Source organism: Hippocampus zosterae, chromosome 2 (assembly GCF_025434085.1).
Source record: "Hippocampus zosterae strain Florida chromosome 2, ASM2543408v3, whole genome shotgun sequence".
Taxonomy (NCBI): domain Eukaryota; kingdom Metazoa; phylum Chordata; class Actinopteri; order Syngnathiformes; family Syngnathidae; genus Hippocampus; species Hippocampus zosterae.
The window spans coordinates 31,069,824-31,084,171 of NC_067452.1; the positions used below are offsets into that span (position 1 = coordinate 31,069,824).

The window sequence follows — 14,348 nt, forward strand, 5'->3', positions numbered from 1 at the left end:
GGAAGTAATGAAAGCACGTGACCTGTAGCGTGAACGCGGTGCACCGGCTGACGCGTGCCTGCTGGTTGATGGATGCTGAGTCAACAGTCAGCTGACATTTCGGAAAAGTAGCGTTTCCCTTGTCTTAACCGCCGCACACGTTTACCCCTCGCATATCGTCTGTTGTATGTACGGCGCTGGCAACCAGTTCAGGGTGCCCCCCCCCCAACTAGTTGGGATAGGCTTCAGCACGCCTGCATATTAGAAAATGGATGGATGGTGTTCTATAGTTAAAAAAGAAAAAAATCCTCACGATTTTTGGGGGGCCCCTACTGGCCACGGCCCCGAACAATGTGCTTAGTTGTCTTGTGTCTCAGCCAGGCTCTGCTTTAACTTGACCTTGAATTTGAACAAATCGCCACTGGTCCCAGCCATTCTTTTTGCACACGATGGCACATTGTAACCGCTCTTTCTTTCACAACCGCGTTCTAAAAATATAAAGCTGGTGACAGTGTTAACTAATTACTAAATCAGCACGTGGAGACACACGATGCACTTTTTGTCAAGGTTTGTGGATATGTGACACGTTCGTGTGAAATATTTGTGTGCCTGTACACATGTGCAGCCGCATTGCATATGGCGCATCTTCAAAGTGGCATTTACTTGGAACGCCTAAATCAAAATGTTGATTTGCATAACTTTCACACATCACTTAAACGAGAAGTCAAGTCAAAAGTTTCTGAGCAGTCATGTTATATTCAGCCTCAGTCGTCTAGACATTGCGTTCTGATTAGATCTATCGATCTAAAACTCGAACACGATTTGAAGACAAGACTTTCTTTCGCCCTCGCTATTGGTCCACTTTATGGCACATGACAACAACGCTGCAGCCAATCAAGTCGCAGCGTGTTTTTTTATTTGTCATTTTCTTCCTTGTTTTGCTCAGCATAGCATTGTTCCATAGCCGAACGTCGGCCGTCGGGTTGATTGCATTCGCCGTCCAGCTACTGCACAGGCAAGACCCCTTCTCATTGCTCATTATACTGTAATTTCACTGAACGTATTTGATGTTACGAGACAGCAGTTGAACGGAAATTCAGTCACTTGTTTATTGCTAGATGTGAAGTGGCTAAGACTTGTTTTCCTTAACTGCTGACTGCACAAAACCTGAACAGATACGTACATTTGAAATCTGTTTCCATGCGGATGCGCTCGGTTGATCTAATCAGTGGCGTCACGTGATTAAACTTCATCCTTTCGATTTTGTTTTCACTGGAAATTGTGTTTTATTAAATAGGTCGATATAATCGAGCCCAGAGGATATAGGTTTAGATTGAAAAGTTAAGATTTAAAAAACGAATAGTTGGTGAATCTGTTTACAAAATAAATTAAAGCGACTCTTCTGTATTCGTTTTAATTCATGGGCTGCATGAGCAGTTTTCGAAACCAGTGATTACCAATCCAATTTTCACGAAAATTGTTTTCTGCCAATAATCTATGGAAGGCCCAATGAGTCAAAATAAATAGAAACACAATTTAGCAATACTTCTTGTTGTATATATAATACTTGTTTGTTAGGTTTTTTTTCTTTCTTTCTACCAACATTCTTGCTGCTGGAGGCTGTAGATTTCCCCAGTGTGGGACAAATAAAGGATATCTTATCTTATCTTCCTCATTTAAATAAAGACATTTATAATATGGCCATTCAATTATAAAATAAGGTAATGTAATTATGAAATATGTTTTTACAATCCTTTAATATCCACTTATTATAATTACATATTTCATAATGACTATTATAACTGTCATACTTTTTTAAAAAACTTTTTTTCCCCCAGGTTGTATAACATAAAAAAGTGTTTTTATTTCTTTTGTTGTTTTTTTTTAAATAAAGTCAATTTTTATTTAATAATATTCTTTTTCTCAATGGCCTTTTTCATTTCATGATGCTGTATTTCAAGATAAGATAAGATAAGATAAGATAAGTCAGCACAGTGACTTGGTCTGTTAATCAAATGCAATATCAATTCAAGCGTGGAGACATCCAACAAAATGGCTATAGGAGAGAAGTCCGTTTCAGAGTTACTCAGAGAAGTTGCCCATCGTCTGGATAGTAACGGAAGGCCTTAACCTCAACCTCAGAGAGAATTGCAGCAGCGCTGTGTTTTTGATGATGTGTTGTCTGGAAGTTCACATTTCAGTCCAGCATTGACACAACCAAATGCTAACGTGGGTGACCACACTCAGAAGTCCAATCCTCTAATTTTGATTGACAGTCAGTTTTTTTCCCCCTGAAAAATGGCGTTAGGAATTGTATATGGACTCTGCATGGGGAAATACAAAAACGTTTTGTTTTTAAAACAAATACAATCTTGACAAACAAGTTATAAGATAAGATAAGAAAACCTTTATTAGTCTCGCAATGGAGAAATTCCCGATTCACAGCAGCAAAGTTAGGAAAGGAAGAAGTAGAACAACAAAATATAGGAGCTGCTGGAAAGGCAGCCACTCTTGCTGCGCCATTTTGAAGTCAAAATAACAAAAAATAACACATAGGACACAGACGTCGTGCAATCGTCACCACTTTTCTGCATACACTTATTACAGTCTTTTAAAAAGTGTGACATTGTTAAAGTAATTATTGTGAAATATTTAATTATAATAAAATTATGAGAAATATTAAAAATCGTAAGAGCATATTTCCAATTAATATTACCTTATCTTACAATTTAATGACCATATTGTATTGTCTTATTTTATCAAAATTATACTTATTTCAAAAGGGTGTTTCAAAATATTTAATTTAGACTCTTAGGTTTCCATAAAAATCTATCTGTTGTATTTTTTCTTATCTTATTTGATGTAGTTTTTAACATTGTACTCGTGATTTTAACTGCTTGTTGTAAGGTGTCCTTGAGTTTCTAGAAAGGTGCCCACAAATAAAATGTATTATTATTATTATTATTATCTTGTTCCTCTATCATTTTATTCATAAATGATGAATGCAGACCAAGTAAATGATCTTTCAGTAGATAGCAGAAGGAAGATAATTAACATAAATTTGTAAGTAAAAGGAGATGAGTCATTTTTAGTACAGCTGTCTACTTGTGACATTTTACCTTAGTGTTTTTCTGTCAAGTTTGTCAAATGTAAACTATACCTTGGCTCAATAAAGGTTGGGAAGCGCCATACTAGATAGACGTTGTTTACCAGTTTGGAGACAATCATTCACAATTGATTTTCACAGCTATTTTTGTCTTCAGAATATGCTGAAGGACGGAGTCCTCACAAATGTGCCTTTTGGATGGGCCTCGGGTGGAAACTTAACTACATTGTGCCCCAACGGGTCCAAATGGGTCTGGGAAGGTCTTGGAGAATGTGCCCAGGATGCAAGGGACATGGCCAGCATCTATTTGGGCCTCCTGTCTATCTTCTGCTTCATGATGTCCTCACTGCCGTAAGTATCGCCCTCTCTGGGCCCTATGGAAGGAAATACGCATTCACCTGAACGCAACATCATGTATGTTTGAATTGTTCACAGGCAGTACTACAGCTCGTGCAAAACGGGGAATATGGACAGGGCGCTCTCCATTTGGTTTCTGCTGCTGTGGTTGGGAGGTGACACCTGCAACTTGGTGGGGTCCTTTTTAGCGGATCAGCTTCCGCTTCAGGTAAAAAAAAAACATCTTCTGTTCTTCTGGTGCCGAGTGGCGCAAGTGACAAAATATTTATTGTGTCTTGTGCAAATGTCAATCAATTTCCTAATTCAATGACTCTTGTGAAGTGCTGAACTGATTCTAATTCAATTAACTACATGGAAAATAATGGAACTAGAAATAATTGCCTTGTGTCAAACTGTCAAACTTATAATTAGTCAAATTGACATTCATTAAGATGTTATTTGAGAAAGTCAATAAAAAGGAAAGCAACTGTTTTTTGTGCAATTATCAATAAAGTAATGCACAAATATTTCACAGGATAAATTAAGATTAAGATTAAGATTAAGAAATTTACAGCCTCCAGTAGCAAGAATGTATGTAGAAAGAAGAAAGAGAAAAAAAACAACAAACATCTTTCAATTAAATGCAATATGAACACAAAATGGATAAATCGCAGTACTATTTACAATTTTCCTTCACATCATTTAATTGTTATTATTATTATTATGATTGTTATTTTTTATTCATCAGCCTGACAGCAAGAATGAAGCTGAACTATTGAATCTTGGTCTCACCCACATCTTTTTGATTTTCTTTTTTTTTTTTTTCCCTTTAGACGTACACTGCAGTTTATTATGTTCTGGCGGACTTGGTGTTGTTGGCCATGTACTTATACTACAAGATGAAGAACAGAATGGCTGAAAGTGAGTATGCTGTATGAAATTCTTTTATTCATGTGGCAAATCTAAGAAACCCTTTTAACTACAATACTTCAGTTGCCGTTGTAAGTTACATCTTGCTAATTGCTGCAATTAAGACTAGTATAAAATGTACAATTAATACATTGATGACCGTCTTATCCCAAGTCAACAGTGCCAAAATAAGATTAAGTATCATAATTGTGGATTCCATTTACTTGGTTCCTTTTTTTTTTTTTTTTTAATCAAGTCAAACCATTTCTTGATGCAGCCAAGTCTAAAATCACTTTTCAAAAGTTAGTTTCTTAGAAAAAAAAGTTGACCTTCAGTCTCTCTGCTTTCAACTTGCATGCTTTGTGTTGAAGGCCAATGTATAATATTATTAACTTCGCATAGCATAGCATCTGATTACCACGTCAGTCTTTTTGTAAGAAAGCATCATAAAATCTTACAGTGGTGTGCTGTTTTTCAAAACTGGAAATCATCAGCGAGGATGATGATATATTTGGGGAACTTATTTCTGCGGAGTTGAGTCTTTGCCGCACTTCTACCCACAGGAAGATGATGTTCTGACATTGCAGTCCTTTTCTGCAAGATTGCGCTGAAATGTCTGTTGACTGATTCGGCTGTTCTGCTCTTCACCAGACAGGAGGGTTTTGCACGTGATGGGTTTGACATGCGTCCTGGGCGTCACAACAAGCTTCGCCAACCTTCCAGGGTGGCTCGCTAACCAGCAAGAAGCGATGCCCTCGGCATACAAGGGCCGCGCACTGCTCTCAAGCGGGGATATTGGCAGGGTCAGTATGAAGCTCCTCGATTATAAGTTCCACTGGATGTGGACGTTTAGTCGTGACCGCTGTGTTTTCTACACTATGAGCACAGTTTTGCTCATGGGCAGCTCATTACAAGAAATAACTTTCTCTAGAAATCCCCCTTTGGACAAATTCTATCAAGTCCAAATGAAATTTGCTCCGAGTCCACATTTGGTAAGATCGTTAAGAGCGACTTAAACAAATCCTTTTAGAGCAGGGGTGCCCATTAGGTAGATCCTGATCTACCGGTAGATCTAAGACAGTTCCCAAGTAGATCCGAGGCGTGTCGAGAAGAAAAAAAAACAAACAACCATTTGAGTGTCTTTGTACATGTAATTAATATATTTTTTCTGTTAATATACACTGCACACTAATCATATTATCAGTCTCATTTTCACTAAAAAATATTTTAAAAATAAAATAAAGCAGGTAAATCTTAAATTTACGGTGGCCCAGGGAAGCACTTTAAAACGGTATGTGTGAGCTACGATAGTTAACGGGCTGCAAAAGGGCGTCGCATGCCTCCATTTCAGGCTGTTTCTCATCATGGCGTGCACGCGCGCGCGCGTGTGCGTGTATGTGTATGTGTGTGGTAAGAGTAGATCCCGGGAGGTTAGTTGATCGAAAAGTAGATCTTCGATCCAAAAAGTTTGGGCACCCCTGTTTTAGAGTAACATGGACAAAACAGGGTTCTACGTTAACAGTGGCCCGATGGCCCGGGGCAACAATGTGACTGTGGCGGGCCATGCGAAGTTCACCGATGCTGGCCAAATTAGGCTGGTACATAATCTGTACATAAATGCGATGATTTAACCTTTTGAACAGTATTTCAGTATTTTGTGTTTCATCCACTTCATTTGATGAATCACCATTGATCTTTTTACTGCGAAGTAAACATTATTTTGCATGTCAGGTTAAATCCATCTATAAGGAACGGCAACAAGATAAAGCCCAGAAAATGTCAATGGTGAAATATTCAATAACCTTTTTTTACTTTAAAAAAAACATGCAAATGCCCCAAAATGAGGTTGTTAGGGCCCTGCAAAACATTTTCAAAAGATCTCTGTTAAACTCTATCAGAATGAATTAGTTGTCTTTACTTACACATTGATGACGGGGGGGGATAAATGTAATTTTTTTTCAAAATGAATCACAGATTGTAACGGTTTCAAACTTGTTCTTGCTTGTCTCTTGTTTTCATTGCTTCAGTCTTTCACCCCCAAAGAAATCATCGGCTTCTCCATTGGCTCAGTATCATCGGTGCTCTACCTGTTTTCCAGACTTCCTCAAATTTACACAAATGTGAGTATGGCAACATGGGTTCTGTATGGACATATTGAAATTGCATATTGAACATGTGTTTGTTTTGCAAATGTAAGTTTCTCCTCGCATGACTCCAAAATGATATTTTGGCTTTTGGGGTGCAAAAATATTCCACAGTGTTCACCAGCGAGTTGCAAGCTACCGTCATTTCCGCACTATAAGGCCCTCATAAAAGCATTTGATTTTCTCGAAAGGCGCTTTATAATCTGATGCGCCTTAAATATGGATCAATATTCTGAACTAAGAGCACATCCAATCTGACGGCATATACGGCTTTGAACCCTTTTCCTTTAACGTTTTCATGCGGCTTCAAAGGGAGTTTCGTGCGGCGTTAATAGCTGCTGGATTGTCGAGCTGAGGTGTCGAACTTGTCCACATTGCTGGCCACATCGTCGCTCTGGTTTGCCCTTGTAAAATTTCACATTCTGTGCAGTAATGAAGTGCAACATGAAGTTATGTCTTTGGTGTAAACAGGAACACGTTTAAGGAGACTGAAAACAAAGCACCAATGGGTTAAATATTTTCATTTTAGGTCAAGCCAGTCTTAAAGAAAATGAAGAATGCCGTCAAGTGTACCAGAAACAGCCTGAGCAGTGTTAATTTGATGTAAACCCTCATAATGGCTTGTCAGTTGTTGCTGTTTTAATGGTGCTTGAATTTGCATTTAAAACATGGCTAGCTAGGACGTTCGCTAGGCAGAAGCTGAGTTGCATTGTGCCTTAAATGTTCTATGTGGAAACGGTGGAAGACTGTTTAGCACGTTGGCCTTACTGTGCAGAGGTGCCCGGTTCGATTCCAGTTCCAACCTTCCTGTGTGGAGTTCCCATGCTTGCCCCCTGCGTGGGTTTTCTTTGGGTACTCTGGTTTTCTCCCACATTGCAAAAACATGCATGGCAGGTTAATGCAACGCTCTAAATTGTCCCGAGGTGTGATTGTGAGCAGAAATGGTTGTTTGTGTCTGTGTGCCCTCTTGGCTGGCAACCAGTTCAGAGTGTCTCCCGCCGAATGCCTGAAGACAGCTGGGATAGGCTCCAGCACGCTCCGTGACCCTTGTGAGGATAAAGCGGATTGTGGAGGGGAGGGATGGATCATATCAAATAACTTGGAGGGTCAGATCCGGCGCACGGGCCTTCGGTTTGAGACCTGTGTAGGTCTAAGAAATGTATTTAGACCTTCAATACAGTGAGTGTTGTATTCAAAGTGTTGTGAAATAATGCTCTTACCCCAACAATGTCCTGCCCACCCTGGAGGAGTGGCGATCACACGATGTTGTTATTATTAGTCATATATGAAGGGAGGCCAGTTTGCTCTGTGCTGTGTTAGTGATTGAATATGTTCAACTCTGACTTCTGTTCACAGTTCAAGAGGAAGTCAACCGAGGGGGTGTCTTTCTTCCTGTTTGCTCTGATAATCCTCGGAAACACTACATATGGCCTGAGTGTGCTGCTGAAGAACCCTGACCAGGGTCAAGGAGAGAACAGCTACATGATCCATCACCTGCCCTGGCTCATCGGAAGCCTCGGAACGCTCGTCTTGGACCTCATTGTATCCTTTGCCGGCCTCGCTCCCAGCCGCTTCGGCGTGTACTTGCTACATTTCAGAGTGCCGTCATGTGACTGCGCACATCATGGCAAATATCCAAGTACTCGCTCAGCCCAGTGAGGCAATCATTGTTTTTTACAACCTTGATAACAAATGCGGAGATGAAGTTCTACTGAGAGTGATCAGTGACACAAAGCAGAACTAACAAACATATTACAACAGCACGATGACCACCAACACAAAAGCAGTTAGCTAATTTAATCTCAACGACCCTTGCTAGAGTCCAAGATCCACTTTTTAAAGCCACACACACTCAAAGGCACAGAGATTATGCTGGTCAACAAATTGTAACTACCGGTATATATTTTTTTTACCACTTCTGAATATGCCCTCGTTTATTCTCCAGCATTCCCATCCATATACCCATTTTCTGATTCCGATTATCGTCACGAGGTTCGCGTGCGTGCCGGAGCCTATCTCAGCTTCAGGCAGTTTCTTTCTTCAGGCAATTGCCGAGGTACAACGATGACTTGGTTACCAGTCAACCGCAAGGCAAACGGAAACAAACATTTGCACTCACATTCACACCTCGGGACATTTTCAAGTATTCCAAGAACCTGACACGCGTGTTTTTGAAATATGGGCGGAAACTGGAGTACCCGGAGAAACCCCACGCAGGCACTGGAAGAACATGCAAACTCCACACAGGGAGGCCGGAGCTGGAATCGAACCCGGTACCTCTGCACTGTGAAGCCGACGTGCTAACCCGTTGATCACCTCTCTAGCATGTCATGTTTTCCGAACTAACATGATAATAATATCATGTTGGGATAGTAATATGTTTCATAATATTTACGAAGGCCAATATTTACGATGATCCAGTGGTTTGCGCGTCGACCTCACAGTGCAGAGGCTCCGGCCTTCCTGTGTGGAGTTTGCATGTTCTCCCTGGGCCTGCGTGGGTTTTCTCCGGGTACTCCGGTTTCCTCCCACGTTCCAAAAGCATGCACGGTAGGCTGCTTGGAGACTCTAAATTGTCCTTAGGTGTGAGTGTGAGCGCGGATGGTTGCTTGTCTCGATGTGCCCTGCGATTGGCTGGCAACCGGTTCAGGGTGTCCCCCGCCTACTGCCCGAAGACAGCTGGGATAGGCTCCAGCACCCCTCGCGACCCTTGTGAGGATAAAGCAGATTGGAAAATAGATGGACGGATGGATATTTGTGAATTTAGGGTGAGGTTCAGCAGCAGGTGTTTTCTTCCCCCCTCAAACGTCATAGCTATAAATGACAATGCATGATAAAAAGGCGTATTGCACAAGCCTTTATAGATCAGACTTAAAAAGAAAAAAAAATCTTGAAAACCTGATGCGCAAGAATAAAAGTCAAGAGGTTTTTTTTTTCAAATCGGCATCGCCATCTCTGATTTAAAATTTGCTGTTGCCCAGTGACCAGACGTGAGAACGGCAATCCAAAGTGGACAACCACGGCACGTTACGTGTATATTTGTTGTTTAATCATGCAAAGTACATTTGTATCCCCTTAATCGATGGGACAATGGCAGAATAAGTAATTAAGAAAACTTTTATAGCAGGACCCTTCATTGTAATCCACTGTCACATTTTAGCCACGCTTGAGGGAGTGGCTACAACAGATACTTGAAAACAGCATTGTTGCCTTTGTGTTCGGTCTTGTTCTCTCTCGGCTTTTCTTCTTTAACGCCATGCTTCAGATCTTCGGGCAGTTAATTAGATACCATTTCATTGTAAACCGCTGGGAGATTTTAAGCCACGCTTTAGGGGATGGCTAAAACAGCTACCGGTACTTGAAAACAGCATTGTTGCCTTTGTGTTCAGTCTCCTTCTCTCGGCTTTTTCATCTTTAACGCCGTGCTTCAGATCTCCGTGCAGTTCATTAGCTACCGTAAAGCTTCAGAGCGGCTGGACGCCAGCAGCTCCGAGACGACGCCTCTGTTGGGGAGCTAGAACGTTCCCCAAACCACTCCTCTGCCATTCAACGCCTCTCAGAAAATCACCAAATCAGGATAAACTACATTTCATTTTGTTTTAATTGTATAGTATTTATTTCACTCCCCATTTCAGGTAAATGCTCTTTTAAATATTGCAGATGGATTATGCATTTTTCTGCTACAGTTTTAAAGGGAATGGCGAAGAACTCTTGCGTGGAAGTTTTTTTTTCGCTAACAAGTTGACAAAACGCTGCTGCAATGAAGATCTGGTCTCGTTTACAGCGCAACAGTAGCTTGAATCTTGACTTCATTGGTTGTTTTCTGCTCTTACATGTAGAAATTCTACATTTTAATGGAATCGGTTAAAAAAAAAGGTGCTTTTTGTTTTTGTGTATTTTAAACGCATTTTAATTTCAAGTTTCTTTGTTTTTATTTGACTTTGTACTTAGTTTTACATACAGACACCATGACCAGTTTCATTTCGGTGATTTTGCATGCCACGTAAGCTTTTATACACAAAATTATGCATGTTTAATTTAAAGTTTTAGTCAACATTCTCACATAATTTTTGCACACTTTTTTGTACTTTTTTTGGGGGGGTGGGGTGTCATTGGATCAGTGTACTGTTAAAAAAAACTAAAATGGAAACTATTTACTTCTGTTTGCTGTTCATTTTCTTTTATTTTGATATGAATATTATGAACGATTATCCTTGTTGGGTGTTGTTTTCCCTTCATTAGCTACCTCACTCTTCAAACATGCACTTTGCCACCAAGCAACCACACACACACATACAAAGCTCAAGGGCCCACCCGCTTCGGGTGTAAGGTCAATGTAAAAATGAGGCCTCTGTGTGCGCGCGTGTGAACGGTTGTGAAACAGTGGCAAAAAAAGATTGCGATGGCTGGTTTTTTTTTTTTGTGAGTGAAGGGAAGTGCCCATCCATCACCAAGGATGAACGGAGGCAATTTATAAACACAACTCTTGTGGGAATTTTTTAATGAGATGTTTTCAGCCAATACAAACTGGCGAGAAATCTTGTAAGCCCCCCACCCCCTCATCCCAAACTAAATAAATAAATGTAGAACTACCGCATGTGTTTTAATGCAGCATCGGGGCAAATTGGCCGTGCCAGTGGTGTTTTCATACACAGGGCCACCCGATCACTCGCTCATTCTCTCTTTTTGGTTTCCTTCCTCCGGTACAGGTTGAAATTTGCTTTGTGTGACCGTTGAGAGTGATTCCACAGCACTGTTTTGTGGCAAATTTGTCTTTGCTGGACTTGTAACCTAAACAGACAACTGAAATCCAATGTTATCGAGAAATATTCAGATTGCGTTCACAGGAATCAAGTGCTACAGTTCTGTTCAGAAAAAAAAGAAATGTGTGTTGATTATTATAATGGATTTTATTTTATATACACGGATATGCACGTTCAACTCCAAGGATGGGCAACTGGCAGCCTGCGGTCCGCATGTGACCACACCGCGAAAAATCTAGAAAGATCTATCTATATATTTTTGACAATCCCCAAAAAACTTTGATAAACATTCAGAACCTGCAGTCGAAGTGGTAGGGGTGTTTGGGCGGGTATCCTGGAACTACCCGGAAAATCCAAAATACAGTATTTAAAATGGAAATAAAAATATTGAATTATGTAAAGCCACGGGTGCTGAATTGCGGCTATGCAGGGGTCGACAACATTTTTAGGTTGTAATACCACCCATCACTACTAGATGGCAGACATGTACTGTACACTAATATATATATATATATATATATATATATATATATATATATATATATATTAGAGCTGTCAAACGATTAAAATATTTAATCTAATTAAAAATGCAACTGTCATAATTAACTCAAATGAACTAAAAAATTAATTGTGATTACTCACACATTTTCTATTGTTTCTGAATTTCCTTTTACATTTTTTGTCCTATTTTTCCCCCATTTTAATGCTCTCATCAACATGGAATCATAAATCAGTTTTCTATGTGCCAAATGCAAATATTTACTGAAATAACAATTTAGATTTTCAATTTTACATGAACATTTTTCACTTGGAGCAGTTATTCACACATAATCTCTCACACAATACTACTCTCCATCAACAACAGTGAAAAAAAATATTTTGTCACAAAACAGCTGCTTTAACAGCTTTTTTTAAAAAATCATTTAAATTAATGGCAATAAAAACGCGCTAAACTGACAGCTCTAATATATATATATATATATATATATAATTACAACGTGATTAGGTCTAATATTTTTTTGCTTGATTTGGAATGATATGTTGGACAAACCGAGTACTTATAAATAACATTTTAATTGACTTGATATTTGTGATCGGCGGCGCGGTAGGCGACCGGTTAGCACGTCCACTTCGCAGTGCAGAGGTCATAGTTTTGATTCCGGACCCAGGCCTTCAATTGTGGACTTTGCATGTTCTCTCGGTGCCTGCTTGGGGTTTTTTCCACAATCCAAAAACATGCATGGCAGGTTAATGGGAACACCCTAAATTGTCCCGAGGTGTGAGTGTGAATGTTTGTTTGTCTGTGTTTGCCCTGCCATTAGCAAGCAACCACTACAGGGTGTACCACACCAACTGCCTGAAGCCTGCTGGGATAGGCAACAGCACGCACGCGAACCTCCTGAGGATATGCAGGTATTGTATCCATATTTAAAGTCACATTTTTGTCAAGATCTGGTGATGGAGTATGTGGAGCTACCGTTTGAAACCCAAGTAGCACTCATGATAAATTGAGGGGCCACAATTCATCCCACATTTAAGTTGCACATCCCTATTCTGTTCCATATCAAAGAGACAATAACTTTACTGAGAGTGAAGAAAAATATATGCAACTCTGTAATTTGGGCAAAATAACAGCACCGATCTTCATTTTCTTTCCAAAATACACTTCACATCCTGACCTGGAATTGGATGTTGGTGTGCTCCCAAGCAAAATAGATGTGAAGCAGTTCTCAGAAACTGTGGTTGGTTGTGCAACTAAATATTAGCTCACACAATAGGTAATAAGTGATAATTGTTATTTTTGTAGAGTAAATGTTCGAGTTTGTGAAGAAAACACTCTTTCTTTTGAACAGCCGAATATTGCTTTTCCTCCACCTGTAAAGAAATAATGTTTGTTTTGTTTATTGAACATTAAACGTATACAGTAATAGTTTGACAGAAAATAAGGTAGATAAAAAAGTAAAAAGAAAGAAATCAGTCTTCATTCAACACAGTTGTTATGTTCAAGGGAGTAGGATGAAGTAATGCATTGGGAATAAAAGCTATTGCAATAATTTGGCGCTTTACATTTTGAAACAGGACTACTATTTGGAAGCAGCTATGGCACATGTGCCATCTGGGGGATCGACTGGCTCCCCTTTACGCAGTCACCAGTTGTTTACATTCTTCCTCCTGATAAGCGCATTGACGTGTTCTGAAATGGACTTAACTCGCTGATTGTGGGTCGCGGGTCCCGTGACGTTACCTCACCAAACACTCAAGGCCAACCGGCAATGATAAAAATAAATAAAAACAAACATGATGTATGGAGTGTTGAATTTATCTTGGGGGTTTATGCTGTGAGTGTGTCGCGACTGATACTTGTGTGTGTATTCGCATCACTTTACTATGTAAACGGTTTGATATGTGCCATGAATGCTGTTCTGCCTGGGGTTTTTTTTCCATCTCCGATGGGCGAACGAGCACTTGCTGTCAGGTTAGAGCCCAAATTGTCTGACGTCTCTCTCCAACGCCCACGGTGACACGTTCCAACCGGAAATGACATGACTTTCTTTTAATAGCTGTCTTATTTCCTCACGAATCTGGAGGAGGGATTCTTTTGACGAAATGAATGGGACGCCATCAATCGCAAATGTCTTGAATTGTCTGAAAGTTAAATACAGCTGAACAGTACTTTGGTAGTGATTCTCTCATATTCCAGTAGAGGGCGCCTCTGTTCCAAATAGGAGAATCATTGGATTTGGGCTTTCAATTTTAATTGATTGTCTGTCAACCAGTTTAAGGTGTCCTCGGCCTACTGCCCTAAGATGGCTCCAGCACACCCGCAACCCTCGTGAGATAAGATAAGATAAGATATCCTTTATTCGTCCCACACTGGGGAAATTTACAGCCTGCAGCAGCAAGAATGTATGTAGAAAGAAGAAAGGAGACAGAGAAAAAAAAACAACAAACATCTTTCAATTAAATACAATATGAACACAAATGGATAAATTGCAGTACTATTTACAAGCATAAGCAGATTATATAATGGATGGATGGACGGATGTTGAGATTTGTCCTGCATGTCATTTCAAAGCCACAAAAAAAAAAAAAATTAAAAAGACTCGACCC

General features: G+C 39.9%; 2 protein-coding genes across 2 annotated transcripts in view; one reads left to right on the top strand and one right to left on the bottom strand.

The window, feature by feature from the left end:
• The window catches only part of bcas2 (BCAS2 pre-mRNA processing factor), a 69,453-nt gene that overhangs the window by 30,195 nt on the left and 24,910 nt on the right, over positions 1 to 14,348 (bottom strand). The gene's annotated exons all lie outside the window — the stretch shown is intronic.
• slc66a1 (solute carrier family 66 member 1) lies at positions 865 to 11,433 on the top strand. The gene is made up of 8 exons (XM_052059819.1): positions 865 to 994; positions 3,243 to 3,436; positions 3,521 to 3,650; positions 4,255 to 4,342; positions 4,982 to 5,133; positions 6,358 to 6,450; positions 7,831 to 8,016; positions 9,906 to 11,433. The coding sequence occupies exons 2-8, from the start codon at positions 3,246 to 3,248 to the stop codon at positions 9,990 to 9,992; spliced, it is 927 nt and encodes a 308-aa protein (XP_051915779.1). The 5' UTR covers positions 865 to 994; positions 3,243 to 3,245; the 3' UTR covers positions 9,993 to 11,433.

Excerpts from the sequence above, each read along its gene's own strand:
- slc66a1 (XM_052059819.1), top strand. The coding sequence starts at position 3,246 with ATGCTGAAGGACGGAGTCCTCACAAATGTGCCTTTTGGATGGGCCTCG. Across the intron at positions 3,437-3,520 it reads TTCATGATGTCCTCACTGCC|GCAGTACTACAGCTCGTGCA; the intron begins GTAAGTATCGCC and ends AATTGTTCACAG. Across the intron at positions 3,651-4,254 it reads CGGATCAGCTTCCGCTTCAG|ACGTACACTGCAGTTTATTA; the intron begins GTAAAAAAAAAA and ends TTTTCCCTTTAG.